We start from the raw sequence: 22,671 nt of genomic DNA on the forward strand, positions 1-22,671 counted from the left end.
GCTTTGGGCAGTTATAAGCCCAGGTTCCAAATTAAAGACAATAGATATGTTATCTTGGGAAATGTGTCTGCAATGATGCAAAGAAAATGCTGAGCTTAAGCTTTATCTTTACCTTGGAGCAGGGGTCTTTGATCCTCCCCCAGTTTTGTCTCAGTTTTTGCCTGACTCAAGGAAAAAAAATCTCACTTTCTTATTTGGCCCCCAAGGTGTCCAGTTTGTCAGCCACAGGTGAGTATGAGTCTAGGCAACTGAACAAGGCTGTCCAGGGTAGCTCTGTTCAGTCCACCCTCAGGGCTGGATTCCCTCGGCCTGTTAGGAAGGTTTGACTACATCATCTCCTCTTTATATAACTGAGGATGCTGGCTACTGTGATCTTCAGCTGGCGTGTAATTAAGCGGTGGGGAGGTGAGTGAGTCAGGAGAAGCAGGGCTCCATCCTCAGCACATCCTTCCTAAGTGTGACCTTGGGTAAATCCCATCACCTCTGGGGCTTCAGTTGGCTGATGACACTAGGGTCCTGCTGTGAGGACCAAATAAGACAGGCCAGGTGAAGAGCCCGGGGCAGAGCCCTCACATGGGGACATGGGGTCAGTGCTCACATTGGCATGGGCGCCCACGCCATGTGCAGGGCTCCTCCTGGCTCAGGCCTCAGAATCCATCTAGCTCGAGGGTCTTCTTTGTCCCCTTCCCTCCCTGCCAACTTCCTCAGGGCCCGTCCCTCCCTCTGTGCCCAGGAGTCCTGGCTACCATCCTCCCTCGAGTATTCCTCTCCTTTCCAACCTCCCCAAACACCAGGGTCCTGTGTGGCCCAGCCCCCGTTCACGGGGAGGCTTCTCTAGGAAGGGGTCGTGATAAGCGGCCAACAGTTGTCTCTCCACAGCCCCTCTTCCCCCACAGAGATGTGGCCCCTAAGCCTGCTCTGCAGAGAGATGGCTCTCCCAGGCCTGCAGCAGCCTCCGAAAAACCCACCTGGAGCTTGTGTTAATTCCCTCACCTCTGTCCAGGTGGCACTGTTACCCTCCCTGCCTCCACCCTTGGTCCAGGGAAGCTCGTCTTTCTTGATTTCTAGGACGTGACACTGCCCAGGGTCCTCCCTCTGACCACACGGCCTAGCCCTCCTCTCAGGACCACTTTCCCCACCCCACCTCCCAGGTGGAAGCACAGGGCTGTTCTGAGATTATTTCTTTACACTTCTCTCTAGTTGAATCTCTTTTTTTGACCCTGAATGCATCCATTCCCTGCTAAGGGTCTCAGTTTCCTGCATCGGCACCTCTAGGAAGAGGACCAGAAGACCAGCCTTGACATTCCAGACTCTTTCTTTCACGGACGCTGTCCCTGCATCCCCAACGCCACCTCCATCCCCATGGCAGCATTTCTGGTCCCAGCCCCACTCCCAGGCTCCATTCCTGCATGTCCATGACTCTGGTCTTGATGTTGTCCTTGTTGGGGGTCCTGGGCACCCTTGAGATCCCAGTCCCTTCCCCAGCACCTTGCTTGGGGCTGGACTCACAGAACTGTTGTTGTTGTTTATTTGCTAAGTAAATAAACTCTTTGCGACTCCACGGACTGCAGCCTGCCAGGCTCCTCTGTCCATGAGATTTCCCAGGCAAGAATACTGGAGTGGGTTGCCATTTCCTTACACACAGAACTACTGATGAGTAAATGAAGATGACAGGAAAATTCTGTTTCCACTTGCCTCTTTAGTGCTGTATACCAAGGGAAACAAAGGGAACAGAGGGAAGGATGCTGACGCTACCTCTATCTTTTCTCCAGGAGCTGGTACTTATCTTCTCCAGCTCATAGGACCGGGCTTTTCATACTCATCACTGCTCCCATCCCCACCACGTGTGCTGCAAAGTCAATCTCAGGTGCCCCAAGCAGGGGCCGCCAGGAGGAGTAGCCTGAGTGATGGCGCTTCCTGCCTCTCCTTTTGGCTCCGACCAGTTGCCAGGTGGAGGCCAAGGCAGGAACAGCCACAGGAGAGCCTTGCTGAGGACGGCCGGGACCTGGGAGGCCATGGAAGGCTGCTTTGTGTCCTTCAAGGCCAAGGCTAGGAATGCACTTGCTCCCGGCTGTCACCAGTGGCAGTTCTCGCTCTAACCCTGTGCAGGCATAGGAAGACTGACCAATGGGCTGGCAGGGAGGCGCAGTCTGGAAGCACTTACCCGGTAGTTGGAGTGCGCTCGGTTGTTAAGGAATTTCCCCAGTGGAATGTGCTCTGAATAACCCGGGGAGTACATGCCGGCCGAGGGGCCTGTCGGGACGTGGTGAAAAATGAACCAGAACCCAGTTTCCTGATGGAGGAGGACACAGGGGGAAAGGCACAGAATTCAGCACCAGGGAGCTTCTTGTGGGGGTAACTGTATGGCCCAGACTTGGGGTGAGCCTAGTGCTATCACCCAAATGGCCCCACCCCCCACCCCCAAACACACCTGCAGAGAACAGTGAAAAGTATGAGGCAAGTATATTTTGTGGGCAGGTGGGGCTCCATCCTGACTGTTAAAACCCTTCGTGGGGTCCTACTGTATCAGCCATGGGAAACAAATGGCTGGATTTCAGAGCTACCTTGGGTCCATCGCCACCCCCTCTCCCAACACAGAACACGAGGGTCGCCTGAACTTTTTTCTTAGCTTTTCCCTTTTATTCCGCAGACATGGAAGCTGAGAACCAGAGACAGCAGCTGACCTGCTTAGGACCCCGGGAAGGTGAGCAGCACAGAGGGCTGGGTGAGAGGCAAGTGGGGTAGACAGAATGCCGTGTTTGGACCCTCTGCATGTCCCTGCCTGACCTTCCTCCCCATCAGCTGGTAGGTCATAGCACAAATCTCATAGGGTTGATACAAGGTTGATAAATTACTGGAGTTTATGGGATTTCCCTGGTGGTTCAGAGGTAAAGACTCCATGCTCCCAATGCAGGGAGCACAGGTCCAATCCTTGGATGGGTAACTAAGATCCCACATGCTACATGGTGTGGCCAAAAATAAATAAAAATAAATAAACTTGCATACACAGCAACACAAAATAATTTTTTAAATTATTATTAAAGTGTGATAACAATTTTAAGTTATTGGAGCTTAAAATACTGATATGCTGGGCATCTAATAATGAGTTATTATCACGTTAGCTATGATTATCAGTGTGACAAAGGGCCAGAGGCATCACTTAAAACCGAGTCCACCTGGACTTCCCTGGTGGTCTAGTGGTTAAGAATCCGCCTGCCAATGCAGGAGACACAGATTTGATTCCTGGTCTGGAGCTAAGATCCCACATGCTTCAGGGCAACTAAACCTCTGTATCACAACTATCTAGAGCCTGTGCTCCGCCATAAGAGAAGTCACCATAATGAGAAGCCCTCACACCACAACTAGAGAAAGCCCGTGCACAGCAATGAAGACCCAGTGCAGCCAAAAACAGAAAAAGAAAACCAAGTCCATCTGCCTCCCAAGCTGGCCCTTCCCTCCTTACCTTGCTCCTGTCTGTGTAGATGTCTAGACTGGGGCTCAAGGCATATGTATTCCATATGCTGGACCTGGCCGTCTCCACTCCCCCAGCCCCACCCAAGGCAGGGATGTTTCTGCTCACCTCGGATCCCGCAGCAGCACAGTTTATGAGGTTGTTGTTGGGATTGGCCATCCAGAAGGTGGACACAGCACTGTGGGCAGGAGCAGAGATGGAGTGGCATCAGACGGAGGGCACAACTGGCACCCGTTCTGCCGTCCAGGGTGGAGGGGTGCCCCAGGTCAAAGGCTCTAGTGAAGCTTCAAGGAACCTCTTAGTAGTGATTTGAGAAGCCCTTGATTTGTTGATCTGAAACCTAATTTTCTCATTAAAGTGGTGTGCATTTACACCCCTAATATGCTCAGAATTTGAATGGGGTCTGGCTCTTGATGGTAGAAGCAAGTTTGTGGGTTAAATCTGAGATGAATCCTAGAATAAATGAAAATAAGGGGAACCCAGGAAAGTGGCTGTTTCTAAGGGAGAGACCCTGGACTCAGAAGGGTGACCGCATAGGAAGCTCTGTTTCTCTGTCTCTCTCTGACTCTGTCTGTCCTTGACTCTGTCTCTGACTCTGTCTCTCTCTCTCTGACTCTGTCTCTCTCTGGCTCTGTCCTGACTCTCTCATGTCGGGAAGCACACTGGGCAGCTGGTACCCACGCGTACAGGCTGTGTGCACTGAGGTGGCAGCCTGCTTCCTCTCCTCAAAGGAGCCCTGTGTGTCACCCGGAAAAACCCAAGGATGAGAACAGTGGTCTCTCTGGACAAGACCGGTGCCCATGAGGCCCAGTGAGAAGGGAGAATAGAAAACACACTGTGTCTGAGCAGCTGAGAGCCTCAGGTGGTTAAGTTTGCAAGGTCCAGGCCACACAGGAGCCCAGGACCAAGGAGTCAGAGGCTGGGTGGGAAGTCGCGTGAGGGAGATGCTTACTTGCAGTCCTGCCGGGGCTTGGGGATGTACCCCGGGTAGGAGTCCTCCGTGATCATCTTGCACATCTTGCTGTCGCGGTCAGAGGGGAGGAGGGTTCCAGACTTGACGAGGAGGCCGAGACAGTGGTCAAAGGTGTTGCGCTCTTCTGGCCCATCTTCCGTGAAGAAGCAGTGGCCCATAGAGTTATAGCCTACAACATCCTTGACCTGCCGGGGTCAAGACAGGGGACAGGTCACCCAGCATCACCACTTATTTGCTCATTCATCCATGCCATACACACGCACAGCTTCAGGAACCACCAGGCTCTGAGAGGGGCACTGGGCATTTGAAAATGGACTTGACATGGGTGTTGGGCCTGGGGAGGGTGGGACAGGACGATAGAGCCAGACTTTAAAGTCCCTTCCTGCTGGAGGTGTTGTGACCAAGGCTTCCCAGGGTGGGGAAAAGGACGAGATGTTAGAATGGGCCTAAGAGGAGACCATGGACAAGGTCCTGTGAGGCTAACCTGGTGAGGACACAGCGAGTACACTGCTTACGAGGACTGAGAGGATTTCACCAAGAGGTCCCCCAAGAAAGGGCAGTGGGGAGAGTGCCACCTGGGGAAAGCACCTGAGCCAGGCCAGCTGGGCTTACTGTAGTAAGACTGGCTCCTCACTCTGCCCTCACCCATAGACACAAGCCAGCTTTGAAGCCCACAATCCATATCAAGCCTCATTTGCAGAAAGCCAGAAAGGGTTGCAAACTCCAGCTCTTCAATATCCTTCTTGGAATCACAGTCAGGGGGCTAAGCCTAGAAACCACTTTAAAACATGGAGGAGTCTGGGGTACAGTCTCTCAGACAAGTCTTTCAAGCTCTCTCCAGCACACTCTCCCCAGCTCACAATGAAGGAGTTCAGCTCCAGGATCTCCAAGGCCCCTTCTGTGTCTGAATCTAATGAACTCATCGATCTGAAAACTCGAGGGTCCTCAGAGGGCCTCTGGGTGGAGCTGTACCTCCTTGTCTCTGGCAGGACTCTGCTCATCAGCATCCCTGCTCATCAAATGGGCATCCTGGTTCAGTTGAATGGCCCAATCGAGATGCTGACTACCTCCCAAGGTCCCCTGTCCACAGTGGGGTGTGAGGATAGCAAGAAATACCTCACTACCTTGACTGAGATCTTCTGTCCCCACCCCTGCCCCTGGGTCCTGACTGCCCAATGACATCACCCAATCAGGGAAACTCTTGCTCCCCTATGACATCATTCAACCTGATGCTGCAATAGGCCCTGGAAAAAATTCATCTATCACCCCCAAACTAACATCTAACTCCCCCTCCAGCACTGCTACCATTCAAGGGGTTATCCTGTATCTTATGGGATGTTCAGCAACATCACTGGCCCGTACACACTAGATGCCAGCCGAACCTTCTCAGCTGTGACAAAAATGTCTCCAGACATTCATTTCCAAGTATCCTATTGGGATAGGCTTCCCCAGTGATTCAGGTGGTACAGAATCCGCCTGCAATGCAGAAGACATGGGTTTGATCCCTGCATTGGGAAGATCCCCTGGAGAAGAAATTGGCAACCCTCTCCAGTATTCTTGCCTGGAGAATCCCATGGACAGAGAAGCCAGACGGGCTACAGTCCATGGGGTCAAAAAGAGTTGAACACAACTTAGCGACTAAACAATTCCATTGGGAAAGGGAAGTGACAAAATTGCCCCTGTCTGAGAAGCACTAATCCAGGGTAAACTCCCCACTTCCCTCTGAAGTCTCTTCTATGACAAATCTTACCTACTCCGCCAACTCCCACGCAGCCCTGCGCTAGAAGTATCCGGAACTCGGACCCTTCATGTCCCAGCACTGGCCTGGGAGCTTATACCTTTTAATCTTGCTGAAATCTTACATAAGCCACTAATGATATTTTTTCTTTTAGAGATGAGGAAAATGAGACTCAGAAAGGTTGAGTGATTCGCCCAAGGTCATGCAACCCACATGTGCGAAACCAGGGCTGAAACCCCAGTTTTCTAACTGTGTCCTTTCACCCGTAAGGGTGGGTCACAATCACAGCTGCCCTGTGCCAGGCAAGCTTTCTGTTCTCTCAAACAAGTATCACCCCCTTGATCTTTGATAATAGGCAAGGGTGTGGTCTTGAATGCTATTCAGTCCCTCAATGAGCATTTTAGCCAATACCAAGTTCATGCAATGGGACTGCTTCCTTTCCTCCTAGTGAGCAATGAAAGTTTCTTATAAATAGCCTGGGCAGACAAGCCTGGGAGGAAGAGGTGAGAAAGCATGGGCTTCTTGTCCTGGCAGGGACATCTGAGAGCAAGTTCAATGCCTTCACTTTACAGAGGAGGACACTGGAGCCCAGAGGAGGGAGGTGGAGCCGTGTTCAGACCTGGGCCTCCTGCCTGCCGCCCACAGTTCCTCTTAAATCCCATGTACCCAGTTGCCAGTTGTCTGGATCATACTTTGGTTCTCATTCTTTGAATCCAAGTGAATAATGAATACATCCTTATTTTAACAAATGCCTGAAAAAAAAATCCCTCCTCTTGAGTTGTGCTCTGGAGAGAAAAATCCTTATTGAAAGGAGTAAAAATAACTCTTATTTGCTGGGTGTGAAATGCTTTACATATATTATCTCATCCAATCCTCATCCAACTACTATTCCCTTTTGACCGATGACACCGAGACTTAGAAAGTTACCCAAGTCCCTTCTCTTGCAAGGACGGATGGAGACTCGCCTCTCCATCTGTCTGATCTTGAAGGAGGAAACAGACAGAGCTGGACTCCGTCTTAGGCCAGGCTGTGAACATTAGGCTACACGCATGGTCACCCTCCCAGTGGACTCTGAACTTTGTGCCCGGTGTATATAGAAGTGGCATACCAATGGAAAACCAGACCCCCCCCCCTCCCCCGGATAAAAGAGCCTCAGGACTTGTACTTGGATTCTCCGTTGCCTAAAAGAATATGCTAATTATCTCTGTAACAGAACAAAGTGGTAAATTCCATTATGTTTATCAGGATATGACCACAGGCCTATTGATAAATATCCACTGTTTATCTAGTCTTGTGACACATGAATCATGGGTTAACTTTGATCATATCTCTCTTTTATCTTGTCCAGACTAGTTTCAAGGAATTTGGGGAGGTGGGTTTGAGCAAGTACACTTAGGGTATATAAGGTTTTCACAAAAACTGGTCGGGGACCTTGGCTAAGAGGAGACTCTGCCTTGGGCCCACCGGTGTAATAAACTGCACTCCACTATCTGCATTGTCCTTCTGAGTGAGTTTGTTTCCCGGAACACGTGGCCACAACAATCTAAACTTTGTGTACGAACCAGTTCTCAACAGCACCAGAGAAAAAACGCTCCTGTCTTGTGTTGCATTTCTTTCTTCTTTTTAGGAGTGGGGTGAAGTAACATATAGAGTCAAGAGAGCAGTGTGATAAGGTAAGAAAGACCTGGGCTGGGAGTGGAAGACACAAGTTCAAGTTTGGCTTCACCACAGACTTGCTGTGTGATTTGTCTGAGTGTCCTTAGGGAGACTTCTGAAATCCCTTCCAGCCCTAACACTGGATGACTGTTCTTCCTTAGAACACTTCCTAGAATTAAGACACTTGAACTGTGATCTGGCTTGAGGTGGGTACATACAGATAGATGACAGATAGATATGTGGGTAGATAGATAGATGTTGTTGTTCAGTCTCTCAGTCATGTCTGACTCTGTGACCCCATGGGCTGCAGCATGCCAGGTTTCTCTGTCCTTCATTATCTCCCAGAGTTTGCTCAAACTCATGTTCATTGAGTTGGTGATGCCATCCAACCATCTCATCTTCTGTCACCCCCTTCTCCTCCTGCCCTCAATTTTCCCTACGTCAGGGTCTTTTTCAGTGAGTTGGCTCTTTGCTTCAGGTGGTCAAAGTACTGGAGCTTCAGCTTCAGCATCAGCCCTTCCAAGGAGTATCCAGGGTTGATTTCCTTTAGGATCGACTGGTTTGATCTCCTTGCAGTCCAAGGGACTCTCAGGCAGACAGCAAGGAGCTGGATAAACAGACACACACACAGGGACGTGTGGTGTACCCATTGAATCCTCATGAATGCTATCCGGAAGCAATGTGTACACTCCTGGCCATTCTCTTGCCCAAACTGCATTTTCCCTTTGTTCTTCTGGATACCTTCCCTCATGATTGAGATCATGAAAGTGATCCCTGACAGCCGTTTTAGTCTTTAACTGTTGTGAAGTGGAGTCTAGGCATGAGATTTTGAGGGGTAAAATTCCTCAGCTCTTAGGAACTGCTTCAGTTAGAGTGACCATGTAGTTTATTGTCTCAACCAGGACATTTTTAAGAGTGAAAGTGGGAACTATTAATACCAATTAACTATCAACTATTAACTACTAATTAACTATTATTTATTAGTAATTAATTTAGGGACAACGGGTGTAAACTGGAACTGTTTGATGCAAATCAGGGCATAGGGTCACCCCAACTATGAGGACTTCCTCCTGCAACCTGCACACAGTATGAAAAGGAAATGACTGAAACAAATACAAATAGGGGGAGTGGATGGGATGCATTGGGAGACTGGGATTGACAAATAAATACTACTCTGTATAAAACAGATTCATGGTGATATATGGCAGAAGCCATCACAATGTTGTACAGAAATTATCCTGCAATTAAAATAAACTAATTAATTAAAAAAAACAGATAACTAATAAGAACCTACTGCACAGCTCAGGGAACTCTACTCAGTGCTCTGTGGTGATCTAAATGAGAAGGAAATTCAAAACAGAGGGGATACATGCATATGTACAGCTGATTCACTTTGCTGTATAGCAGAAACTAACACAACATTGCAAAGCAACTATACTCCAATAAAAATTAATTTAAAATATAAAACAAATACAAACAGAAGTGAACTGTATACTTGATTCTGCCTTCTAGGGTGAGTATGATATAATTCGTCTTAGTGAGAAACTTGGCTACAAGTATGACCTTATTAAAAGGAAGACTGTAACTTCTGAGCTTCTGCCGTTTCTGCCTCTTTTTTTTTTTTTTTTTTTTTGAGCTGCTAAGGAAAAGAGCTTTGGAGTAGGCCGTGATTTGTTTTGCAGCCTGTGTTAATGAGCTTTTGAAAATGCAAATACGAGTTGGAAAAGGAAACCGAGAACTCAATCATTCTGCCTAAAGAGGAAAAGAGTGAGTTTCTAAGGTGGCCCGGGACAGGTGGGGGAGGGCACGGCACAACCCCCACAACCAGGTAGAGGGAGGGAGGGCTTGAGAAGAAAACCAGTCTCTCCATTTCCAGTTGATGTCTGTGCTAATCTGTGATGCACACTCCGCAACTCCGCCCCACCCCACCCTGGCCCATCTCCTTCCCACTCCGCCAGGGGAAGCCCTAGCCTCTGAACCTTTGGGGGAAAACAAGGCCAGGGGTCTGTTTTCCTCATTTGGGCTCAGGAGGGAAGGAGAGATGAGAGCAGCTCATGAATCAAGAAATGAGTAAGGGACTTCTCTGGTGGTCCAGTGGTTAAGAACCTGCCTGCCAGTGCAGGAGCCACGAGTTTCATTCCTAATTCAGGAAGATCCCATTTCCCTTGGCTTCTCCACAGTTTTTGTCTCCATGGAGATGCTCCCTTGCAGCACTGCCCTGATAGAAGCCCCTGAGAGCGGCCCTCCAGCCCCATCCACAGCACTTTCTGTGCTCTGACCCCCTCCTCCACATGAGCCTGTTCCCCATATGAGGCTTAGAGAGGGTGAGCAATTTGCCCAAGGTCCATAGATCAACACCTGTAGACCAAGCCCTTCTAGACTATGCCCCCAAACCCATGCTCTCCCCTTTATACTGATGAGTGGCGCTGCTAGGAGAATTTACTATAATGTACTAGGAAGTGGTGGGCATGGTGTAAACCAGAGTAAAGCCCACCTTGGGGCGGAGGTGCTATGACTTTGCCCCAGTCCATTGTGGCCAGGCAGGAATGTGGGTCTAGTGTTGCCAATTCAGCCTACTTCTCAAAGGAAGCCAAGAATCCAAGATTTTATGTGAAATCTCTCCATTTTCAAGTGATGAAAACTCATTCAAATGTTTCTTTAAACGCTTAAGCCAAACAAAACACATCTGGCCACTGGGTTCAGTTTGCTGGGTGCCATTTTGTGACATCCGGTTTAAAAGTTCACAGAGGATGTGAGTTTGGTCCATTGAAAGAAAGTTCCATTTCATGTAAAATTATCAAATGTTTCTCTAAACATGATACAAGCCAAGCAAAACACAAACTGGATTCAGCATGCAGGGTGCCATTTTGTAATGTCCAACTTTAAAATTATGGAGGATGTAAGCTGAGTTCACTTAAAGAAGGATCAATTGAGTGTAAAAATTATCTGTGCAAATCAAGACAAACCACACACACACACACCAACTTACTAATGAAGGCATTTCCCCCAGTGCTTATTGCTCTGAAGACACTTGGTTCAACAGAACAAAAGGGAAAAGGGCCCACTCCTGCCACCGCTACAAGCCCATCAGGCAGGCTTGGCATGACCCCTGCCTCATTTGCAGTTAAACAGATTTGTCATGACGCACATTCATGGAATGATCCTTGGGCAAACCAAGAAGCACAAGAGCTAGACTTCCCATGACCACTGAGTGCTCACCCATCTCTGTAGCTTGGTGCCCTTTAGCAAGGACACACCCTTATTTTCTCCTTCTTCTTTGGTGGGTTACCTCTTCTCAATTGATATTTTTCTCAAATCTGAGCCAAGGATGGTTCCACCCCCAATGGCCCTGGACCAAGTGACTAGATCTAAAACATCCCACCATTGCTAACAGTCCCTGGGCCCAGCAGTGAGCAGATAGGCATCAGGGAGGGAAATGAAGGAAATGAAGGGGCTCTGGACCCCTTGCTGCCCCGGGAAGGAAGTGCTTACCAACAAGCCATTGGAGCCGTGGACGGTGACACAGCGGGAGAACGTGTGGTGGATGGAGAGATCCTTGACATATGTGGGCGGGTCGTAGCCCCCCTTTTCATCCACGTCGCCCGCCAGGTGGAAGTGAATTGGGTACTGACCAATCAGCTGCTGGCCCATGTGCTTCAGCTCCACGCCCTCCAGGTGTGCGGCCTTGAATCCCAGTGCAAACTGGGAAAGCAGAGCCCAGAGTCAGAAGGGGTCCATGGGGTTGCTCCCTGATCCCCCTCACTGGTGCCCACATTCCAGAAATGCACATACACGTGTTGTCCTCAGAATGTTTCACTGAGCCCCACCTCAGGGACTCATTACATCAAAGACATTCGCTGCAAATGGGTTGAGATGCCTGACTCTTCCTACCTCACTGGAGACAGGGTGCTGCTGACAATATAGTGATGTGCAGGGCAATGGATTGTGTGGGATCAAGAGGTGCAGTGAGAATGTGCAGTGGCTGGGGTTAGCCTCAACCTTCTTTCCCTGCCTCCTAAGCTACTGAGCATTATGAGAAAGGGTTAACCCTGAGATAACCTGAGGGATGCTGGCAAGAAGCGCACCCTAGGAGGGTTAAGGAGTCCAAGAGAGGATGGACCCTGGGGCAGTAAGAGCCCAGGTTGCGGTCCACCATCTGAGGCCCTCTCCTGGCTGGGGAAAGGGGAAGCTGCGCTTGGGGTCTTCATCAGCCCGTGACTCTAGTAGTGTGTATGTGAGCTGTAGGGTGTTCCACACGCTTATGTCATAGTATACTCAGAGCCATTCCTACACATTTCAAGGGACCCACTTGATCCCAATGAATGTCTATACTCCAGCAACTCACCATAAAAGCACAGTTCAAAAACAACTCCTGCCCCAGGTTGAGCTCTGCTAACTTCTACTAGGGAAGGATGACTTCAGGACATGCTAACCATTCCTTCCAAAAACAGGTGCCCATTGAAATGCCAACTCTAGCAGTGGCTGCCCTGGAGAGCTGTGTTAAGAATGATTCTGGGGACTAGTTTGGGCAAAGTGGGAAGGAGTGCTCTGGTCACTCAGGGATTTACTCTCAAGATGGGAAACAGGATTGCAGCAGCCTGAATGACATAAACCTGCTATTTTTGCTTTCATCTCTCAAATGATTTTATACTACCACCCCTGCCCTCTCTCCTCCCCAGACACTGATTGGAAATATGTAGAAGTGATATTGGAGGTTGCAGTGACTGGGATGTACTGCTTGAATTTAATGAGCAGGGGCTGGAGATGCTAGAAATCTTATAATATAGACCCCTGTGACAAAAAAAAAAAAAAGATTGTCTTACCTATGCCAGCAGGGACCCCATGATGAACTATTTCATTCAATTATCCCTTTCTGTTAGATTACTTAAAAAGTCTTATCCTTAGAGCATATGATTTTAGTTTCAAAAGAATTATCTTTACAAAACTTCAAGGTACTACTGTTATTCCACCAGTTTTAACATCAAATCACTGGGAGCAATGGCTTCATGAAGAAGGCTGGCATGTCTTAGGATATTCAACATGCCAGGTACAGGCACCTTATAGAGAGATGCTAAAGAAATCCCCCTATGAGGTGAATGCTAGGAAAACAAGAGCTCCAGTGAATTGATACCATTTTTCTTTGTTGCACAATGAGAACCCCTGCAGCTCATCATCTCTGCCTTGGTCTTGAGTCTCTACTGGGAAACTCACAGTGAAGCTAGAACTTCTAGTTCTCTTGCTTATCACCCTCTCTGTATTTTAACAGTGTACGTGTGTGCTAAGTTGCTTCAGTCATGTCCAACTCTTTGCAGCTCCTCTGTCCATGGGATTACCCAAGCAAGAGTACTGGTTGCCATGTCCTCCTCTAGGGGGATCTTCCCAACCCAGGGCTCGAACCTGAGTCTCTTATGTCTCTTGCATTGGCAGGCAGGTTCTTTACCACTAACACCACCTGGGAAGGATCTATTATAAATGTGACTTTGTGTGAGTTAAATGCCCCTTCTTTTAGAAAGTCCTCAGGGTTAACCAATAAAGCAAGGGAACGGAAGCCATGGTTGAAAATTGAGAACCATGAAGGCAGGAAGCACAGTGGGACCTGCCTGGGGAGTAGGAGATGTTCCTCATCATCTTTCTCATCCCCAAGTACTGACAGATGGAATTGCACACCAGTGGATAACACACAAGACTCCTCCAGCTTCCAGAGAGTACCCCTCTCTTGATCCTACCCCTTGCCTCCCAATCCCTTCCCTACCAAGCACCCCTGCCCCTAGGATGGCATCGTGTGAATCCTCCTGGTTGGGTTGATGGACTCTGCCAGGTAGATTTGTCGTACCTTGATGTGGCCCCCAAAGGTGTCGAAGTCAAAGAAGTTGCAGAGGTGGTTGCTGTAGGGGTAGCACTCGTCCTCCATCTCCCCCATCACCACGATGTTCCGGCTCAGGAGTCCCACCTCGGCACGCATGTCCACACCATCAATCTCCTCCCCAATGTGCATGTACATCGGCTTGCCTAGGGCAGAAGAAGGGAAGCAGGGAGCATCAGAGGTGCTGCCTGTATCCACGGTGCCTAGGACCTACCAGGTGCTTCTGCTGCTTCCATGGTACATGGGGTTGTCCATGACCCTGAGCCCCATTTTATAGAAGAGTGAAGCCCAGGGAGGTGAAATTACTTGCCTGGATGAAGAGCCAGCCGTGAATGCTCACGACTGAAGCCCATGGCAGAAATGGCTATTTGTCCCCTAATTCCTACCCCCTTTCTGCTTGTCAGTACGAGAAACTTCTATTTTAGCTGACACAGGACTCCCCCGGAAAACCATACTCCCTAGCCTCCCCGCAGGTGAGCATGGTCAGAGGATGAGCAGAGGCAATACATGCACCCTGCAGGTGGCTCCCGCTCCCCCCCGGGGGGTGGGATGTGGGCACTGGTGGTGGGCCAGCCTTGCCTGTTTGAGAATATATCCTGGAGATGGCACAGCAACCAGAGGCAAGACACCTGGGCTCTGCATGATCCCACAGAGCTCACGCCCTAGACTGCCTAGCAGTTGGGTTTCTTTTGGACACAAGACAAACCCCCTCTTCAAAGCCACTGTGAAAAAGGGAAGCCTGGCAAGCTGCAGTCCATGGGGTGGCAAAGAGTCGGACTAGACCAAGAGACTGAACAACAACAAAAACAACAGGCTGCCTTTAAATTTAGCTCGTCCCTGAGAATGCTGACTTGGCTCCTAGGTGCTGTCTCTTTCTTCTGAGGATGTGATTATAGATAGCAACAATCTCTTGTGCTGATTTGCAGCCCGAATCATACTACGGACACTGCTTGGCTTTCACTGTGACCTTGACTAGAGCAGCAGGGCACGAGAGCTCAGCTCCTCGATACCACTGGTGCCCACACGCAAAGGCTGCGGTTGTACTGAGCCCCGAGTAGCACCCACTGACTGACCTCACCCTGCCCTCTCATCCACGGGGAGGGCTGGTTCCTCTGTCCAGTCCTTCACCTAGGTTACATCCCGTGGGAGGGTCTGCACTTTGTCGGAGGATGTTTATTGCCTTGGATTTCTGCAGACTCAGGGAGGTGGTGGTTTCTTTGAAGCATCTCAGTTCAAGATGCGAGACCAGTGCCTGGCAAAGCTGAGAAAATATTCCCTTTGGAATTGGTATTTGCCTCCTCTGGCTACAGTAACAACTGACCACAAATTTAGTGGTTTAAGACAACAGAAATTTCTTATTCTTTTTTGGTCATGCCATGTGGCATGTGGGATCTTAGTCCCCCAACCAGGGATGAAACTCATGCCCCCTGCAGTGGAAGCACGGAGTCTTAACCACTGGGCCATCACGGAAGTCCAAAGACAACAGAAATGTCTGACAGTCCTGGAGTTCAGAAGTCCAAAATCTATTCCACTGGGTCAGCAGTCAGAAGTCGACAGTGCCGGTTCTGTTGGGAGGCTCCAGGAAGAGTTTGCTCCTGGCCTTTTGCAGATCCAGATAGTGGTCAATGTTCCTGGGCTGCTGGCCCATTCCTCCAATTCCTCCAATCTGCTCCATCGTCACATCACTTTCTCCTCTGACTCTGTCGTTGTGGTTCAGTCGCTCAATCCTGTCTGATTCTTTGTGACCCCCTGGACTACAACATGCCAGGCTTCCCTGTCCTTCACTATCTCCTGGAGTTTGCTCAAGCTCATGTCCATTGAGTCAGTGATGTCATTCAAACATCTCATCCTCTGTTGTCCACTTCTCCTGCCTTCAGTCTTTCCCTCTGACTCTGACCTTCCTGTATCTCTCTTTTAAGGACCATTTTGGGTTTCCCTGGTGGCTCAGTGGTAAAGAATCCACCTCCAATGCAAGAGATGTGGGTTCAAGCTCTGGCCTGGGGAAGATACCACATGCTGCAGACCAACTAAGCCCGTGTTTCACACCTACTGAGCCTGTGCTCTAGAGGCCGGGGAACTGCAACTGCTGAGCCCAGGTGCTGTAACTACTGAAGCCTGCACACCCGAGAACCCATGCTCTGCAACAAAAGAAGCCACCACAATAAGAAGCTTATGCACTGCAACTGCAACTAGAGAGTTGCCCTGCTCGCCACAACTAGAGAAAAGCTCATGCAGCAACGAAGACCCAGCACAGCCAAAATAAATAAATATTTTAAGGACCCTTTTGATTTCACCGAGCCCACCCGGATAATCCAGGCTCACCTCCCATCTCATGAGCCTTAACTTAAGGACATCAACCAAGTCCCTTTTGCCACCAAGGTGATATTCGCACACAGCTCCAAGAAGGACAGCACCCTGCCCAGCCGCCTGAAGGACGAACAGAGTAAAACCCAGACTCTTGTGGGCTTATCTGCCATCTTTCCCTCAAGGACTTTCCTGCTCCAACCAGACCCCACCACCCATACTACCCCCAGCGAGCCTCTGCTTTTTTACTTCATAGAGATTTTACCTAAGCTGCTCTCTCTGGCCAGGACAGCCTCCTCCATTTGTCCATGGAGCAAATCACTTTGTTCCTCAAGATTTAGCTCCTTTTCAGTGAAGTCTTCCCTGACCATGCTCAATGTGAGCCTTCACATCTTGGGGTCCCCACAGCACTCGGCAGAGCCAAGAAACCAGGCCATGCATCCCCAGCTTTCCAACCACCCCTCAGGGTGTATGCATTTCAGAGTTCAGGGGGCTCCTCTCGATTTGTCAGCATCCACTTTAAAATATGGTGTGTCCAGGGACTTCCCTGGTGGTCCAGTGGTTAAGATTCTGTGCCTCCAATGCAGGGGGAGCGGGTTAGAGTCAGGGAGCTAAGATCCCACATCTTGAGTGGTGTGGCCAAAAAAAAATAATGTGCAGACAGAATGGGAACCAGAGGTTTCTGTTCCTGGGGGCGGCCAGAAGGCCCTCCTCAGGAATTCAGTCTCAACACAACTGGAGGGGAGAGACAGTGGATGGGGAAGACTGTGGCTCTGGAGCCAGGCTGTCCGGGTCAGAATCTGACTCAGATCATGGCTGTGGATCCCTGAACATGTCATTTAAGCTCCCTGAACCTCAGACTCTTTATCTATACAATGGAGACAATCATAGCATGCATCTCAAAAGGTAGAGATAGTTGTGAAATGAATTAATCCAGGGAATGTGCCTGGAACAGCCCTGGGCACATGGCAGGGGCCAGTGTGACACAAGTGACACATGCGGCTATCCCCAAGCAAAGGCGTGACTCGAGGGCTCCCACCATTGGCTTCACGCTTATGATGGGAGTTCATAGGAAGTAGGTTTGACAGCTTTCTTGGTTCCATGGGCTGGGGTGGAGGGGTGGAGGAGGGAAAGAAGCCAGGGGTAGGGGGACTTCCAGGTGGATGGAGGCGCTGTGTTGATTAGAGTCCTGGGAGGAGAGGTGGGAAGACAGACTGAGAGCTGGGAGAACTCTCCAGTCCCACCGCCTCCTCCCCCGCCTGCCGTGGGGCTCCCTATCAGGGCTCTGACAGACCTCTCCGCTGCTTTATCTGCCCTGCCGCTGTGTTCACAGGCCACTCCCGGCCGCAATGCCCGGGAAGCTGTGTGCTCTGCTTTCTCAGCATCCTGTCCTGTCTGCAGAATTCTCCCAGCCGGCCTCCACCCACCCTCCCTTCCTTCTCTAAGCCCTGATACAGGAAGGCCAAAGGAAGCGGGTATTGAGAGCGGGGGTGGAGGGGTTGAGCAGGGGGGTGTGGGGTAAAATAGGCAGGCATGGCCAAGAGGGATTTGTCCCAAATAATCCAGAAGGGCTGTGAGCACAGATGATGGGTGGGAAAGGCGTGGGATGCAGAGGGACCCACACCCTATGGCTGGCCAGGTTCTACAATGTGCCCTCTCTGCAGTGCAATCACGGCATGGGATACTCTGGGCTCACAAGAAAAATGGACATCGAGGATCTTCCACCCCATGCAGTGGTTCCTGACTTAGCATGATCCAGGGATTCTGGGGGAGGGGGCAATGGGGCCTGCCCTTCTCAGACCGTGGGGACAAGCCCAGAGGGACTTGGGCTGGAGGGTCCCAGAGAGGCAGATTTAAGCTATAGAGTGCCCTAGAGTCCTCCTCCTGTCTAGTCATCTTTGAGTGAAGATGCTGAGAGAATACGTAGCCTTCAAACTTGAGAGCTCTGAGTCTGAATCTTGGCTCATATCCTCCAAGCAGACTTGCTTGGTCTACAACAGCAGCAATCCCCAGAAAGTTCTGAGATGAAGGGCATGCTCTACTCCGTGCCATCCACTGGTTCCAGGTGGTCACTGAACTCTTAAAATCTGGCTAGTATGACTGAGGAATGGAATTTCCTTTTTTTAATTAATTTTAATTACATTTATATAGCCATAAGTGGTTGGTGGCTACCATAGTGGAAAGCATTAGTCTAGACATTTAATTTCCATGAAGAAAAGAAGAAGATGTTTCTTCATCTGGGTCATGGAGAAAACAGTAGCCCCCACTTTCTTATGTAATCATGGAGAGTGAGAAAGATGGTTCAAGTAAAGTGTTTAGTATATCGTAGGAAACTCAAAAAATGTTAGTACTAATTAACAGTAGTATTACTTAAAAGTGTGTGTGTTTGATATTGGGTGGTTACAAGCAAAGTGGGAAGTGGAGAATGAAAACAGGGTAGAAAATTGAAGACATTTCTCATTGCCATGTCAGGAGGTGTTGAGAATCCCACTGTGGTTGGCAAAACTTGGAAATATATTTTTTTTAGATGATTCACACGTTTTCATGACTTTGTTATCCCCATCTGTTTCCCATCAGAAAAGCCTTAAAATGCAAAAAGGCCTGTTTACTGGAATTTAGGGGCAGTGAAGAAAGAGGAGCCAGGAAGGCCGTGTCCCGCTCTGCAGCCAGGCTGGGGAGGAAAACACTGATTGGTAACGGTGGCGGCGCCATTTTGGAAAAGAACAAGGCAGCTGGAGTCCCCGCTCCATGTCACTGGGGGATGGACAGCCAGAGAACGGGCTTGGAGCCGAAGAGGAGAAATGAGGGCCTCCCCAGGACAGACAGACAGACACATACACACAACTTACAGATACCCTTCCCTGGGACTTTTCTCACTGGGGGCAGGGGGGCGCTGTTTTCACAAAAGCCCTAAAGCTTCTGAACAAGATGGTCCCACCCTTGCTTGAGGGGGCCTGGGGGAGTCTGGGCTGTGGGACCCGGAGAGACAGACATGGGCGGTCATGAACCAAAGGAGCTTGGAGGGTCCTGTCGGGGGCGTACACTCCTCTCTACTCACTCTTTCCTCCTTGGTCCTCCCAGGACCCAGAGCAGCCCCATTTTACACTCTGTCCAGCCTGAACAATCTTCAAGAAGCCCCTAGAACCACTGGTCAAACACTACCACCTGGAGCCACGCTCCATCATTCACCCCTGAACCATGCTGTGGGGCGAGCCAGAAGTGCCCTCATATCACACGGTTCCCTCTTTCTCAAGGACACTCATGGCACTACCTGCTGTCCTGTTAGGTCCTGTTCATGTTGAAATCTCCCTCCAGGCCTAGAGGAGCCCAACACTGAGGTGCAGATGGGGGCTGGTGTGAACAGACCAGGGCCTCTTCCAGGGGTGCTCCTTCTTCTCCCTCCCTGAAGGCTGGGCCTCAAAGGCAAGCTTTCACCCCCCTAGAAGCCACAAGGGCAGCCCCAGAATCAGGGTCACCTCACAGAGGGCAGTGACAAAGCTCTAACGTCTGAATGCCACTCCTGCCAAGCGTCCCAGAGGACACCTGGCATCCCAGAAGGCCTGTCTGCCTCTATTGTCCTCGAGAGACACAGAAGTCACCCAGGGAAGACCCAAGGGTCTGGCACTCACTAGGAATTGCTTCCCTTGGTGCCATCCTGTAAGTGGGGAGCTAGGAAGTCTAAGAAGCCATTGTACTTAGAAGAAAGCCCCCATTCTTTCTCAAGCACACTTCCACTAGCCAAAAAGACTATGTCGAATTTTACTTTTTGTAGTTTTGTTTCTAAGATGATAGATATTTTCAATATGTTGGATATACTTTCTCAATCCATAGTATTCTTCTACCCCCAGATTCTAATACTTCTCTAGGTACAATGGTCCTGTGGCTGCTGATATATTTAAGAAAAAATTATTGGGTCATAGTTGATTTACAGTGGTGTGCTAATTTCTGCTATACAGCAAAGTGAATCAGTTATATATATATATATATACATATATATATTTACAGATATATATATATATATATATATATATACATACAGCCCCTCTTTTTAAAATTCCTTTCCATATAGGCCATTACAGAGGACTGAGTAGAGATCCCTGTGTTGTACAGTAGGTGCTTATCAGCCATCTGTTTTATACACAGTAGTGTGTATGTGTCAAGCCCAATCTCTCAATTAATCCCTCCTGCTCTTTAGCCCCTGGTTACCATAAGCTTGTTCTCTACATCAGTGACTCTATTTCTGTTTTGTAGATAAGTTCATTTCTACCTGTTTTTTAGATTCCACATATAGCAACTGATATTTTTGATGCCTAGTATTGATTTTCCTTTCTCTACTAATACATATCAATTTTCCTCTGGGGAGTGACTGTATCCATGCAATGCAGTCTTCGAAGGACAGTTAATGATGGTGTCCTAGCCAAGGGGTGAGCACGTGAGCCATCAACCCAATCAATGCTGTCTCCCTGGAAGGTAACTTTTGAGCACCATGTCCTAGGACATGCAAATAGTGATGCCTTAAGGAGGCTGCCCATGCATTCCTGCACCCCAGACCCCTGAAGCTGCCCTATTTCTGGTCCTTGTTTGCAGCATGACTCCCCAGCTTCTATTTAGCTCTCTAAGTTGAATAGTTTCCCAATTAATTCCTATTTTTTAAAGTAGTCAAATTGGATTTTGTCGCTTACAACCAAGAACTCTAATCAATACATGACTCCCCTCCCCAAAGAATAATCGACCTGGACTATAAACAAGGTCTCTTTTTACATCTTTGTTGTTGTTTAGTCACTAAGTTGTGTTCATCTCTTTGTGATCCCATGAACTGTAGCCCACCAGGCTCCTCTGTCCATGGGATTTCCCAGGCAAGAATACTAGATGGGTTGCCATTTTCTCCTCCAGGAGATCTTCCTGACCCAGGAATCAAACCTTCATTTCCAGCATTGGCGGACAGATTCTTTACCACTGAGCCATTTGGGTGGCGCCTTTTTTAGCTCTCAGTTCAGTTCAGTTCAGTTCAGTCGTTCAGTCATGTCCGACTCTTTGCGACCCCATGAATCGCGGCATGCCAGGCCTCCTTGTCCATCACCAACTCCCGGAGTTTACTCAAACTCATGTCCATCGAGTCGGTGATACCATCCAGCCATCTCATCCTCTGTCGTCCCCTTCTCCTCCTGCCCCCAATCCCTCCCAGTATCAGGGTCTTTTCCAATGAGTCAACTCTTCGCATGAGGTAGCCAAAGTATTGGAGGTTCAGCTTCAGCATCAGTCTGTCCAATGAACACCCAGGACTGATCTCCTTTAGGATGGACTGGTTGGACCTCCTTGCAGTCCAATCATCTATAATTCCAGTAACCTCACATAACATAAATAACCAGGGCATTTAAGTCAAGATTTAGGAGAAGAAAAAGAAAATGTAAAAAGTAGAGAAAGAAGACATTAAAATTTTTGTGGTAAGTTAATTATTGCTAACAAATATTCACTCCCTCCCCTCTGTCTTAATGGGAGAAATAGAGTTCCCCATTCATGTTGAGCTGGACCATATGATCTACTGGAAGGTAGGTGTGAGAGGGTTCAAGTTAGGAGCTCAGGCCTTAGGAGTCCTCCTATGATTCTGTTCACTTCTCCATCATGAATAATAATATGTCCTTGGGAAGAATGAGAGTCACATGGAACTGATCCGAACCCAACCCTTGGAGCCAAGTTTAGTCTAGAAAAGCTGAACCCTACACAGCCTGTAGATGTATTAGTAAGAAATAAAAGTTTGCCATGGAATTTTAAGAAATTTTTGTTGTTGTTGTTGTCATGTAGCATTATCATGGCTATAGCTGATTGATATAAATTTGTTTTTATTTCAGTCAACTTTAAACCTAGCAATTTTCAGTTTCATCTAGCCTAGGAAGGGGTAAGCAAATGTCCTACCTGCTACTTTGACCTGGTTGGGGGCACAGGTTCTGCAGGGGAGCACCTGGAACTCTTCCGCCTGGTACATGGAGTAATCGGTACTGGCAACGACCAGGGTGTCCCCAGGCTTCCATGACTGTACATTGTCTGCCAGATGCAGGATGGTGCTGTTCACATTGGTGTCGATGGTGACGGTGAGTTTGGGCCTCACTATAACCCAAAATAGGAGAGACTGAGAGATAAACCTTTGTTCCTGGCAAACTTCCACCTCTTCCCTTACCCTCCCTAAATCAGAAAATGCCAGGTTTGCCTATCCAAAACCCAAATCACCAGGCTCGCCCCGAACCAGTCTTGGTATGGGTTTGTTTTTTTTTTTTTTTTGAAGTCATCAAAAACCCTACCAGAAAAGAGCCATTCATTAGCTCTGGGCAGGGGAATTTTCCACTAACTCCTTAGCTGGAGTTAAATGGGGCTGTCTCTCCACACCCACTTTGCAAAAGATGTAAAACAAATATAGTTTCTCTCAACTATTATTTACAGTAGCTGTCAGCCTCCCCTTCCAAAGAACTCCCATCCTTAATGACTGCCTTCTGGAGATGGCCAAGTGCCCTCGAGAAGAAACCGACCATTTCCAACCCCTGCTAACAAGCACCCCGGGAACTGGGTTTAAAATAATAGCATCCAGAGAGGCCATGGGCTGCGTATCTCTGAGGGGGCGGGCTGCAGGAAGGTCAGCTCCGTCCACGGCACCCTAGTTGCCTTGGATAGGC

General features: G+C 49.0%; 1 protein-coding gene across 3 annotated transcripts in view; it reads right to left on the reverse strand.

Moving 5' to 3' along the window:
* LOC122454886 (cell migration inducing hyaluronidase 1) overlaps nt 1-22,671 on the reverse strand; it is a 160,839-nt gene that overhangs the window by 28,533 nt on the left and 109,635 nt on the right. For all 3 annotated transcript variants that reach the window (XM_043489572.1, XM_043489573.1, XM_043489571.1), the window contains exons 11-16: nt 21,920-22,111; nt 13,673-13,848; nt 11,332-11,541; nt 4,425-4,630; nt 3,581-3,650; nt 2,165-2,293 (exon numbers count right to left, since the gene is read on the reverse strand). In XM_043489572.1, the coding sequence (XP_043345507.1) occupies nt 2,165-2,293; nt 3,581-3,650; nt 4,425-4,630; nt 11,332-11,541; nt 13,673-13,848; nt 21,920-22,111 (983 nt within the window). The remainder of the gene's footprint in view (nt 1-2,164; nt 2,294-3,580; nt 3,651-4,424; nt 4,631-11,331; nt 11,542-13,672; nt 13,849-21,919; nt 22,112-22,671) is intronic.

The sequence above is a fragment of the Cervus canadensis genome, chromosome 17 (genome assembly GCF_019320065.1).
Source record: "Cervus canadensis isolate Bull #8, Minnesota chromosome 17, ASM1932006v1, whole genome shotgun sequence".
Classification (NCBI taxonomy): domain Eukaryota; kingdom Metazoa; phylum Chordata; class Mammalia; order Artiodactyla; family Cervidae; genus Cervus; species Cervus canadensis.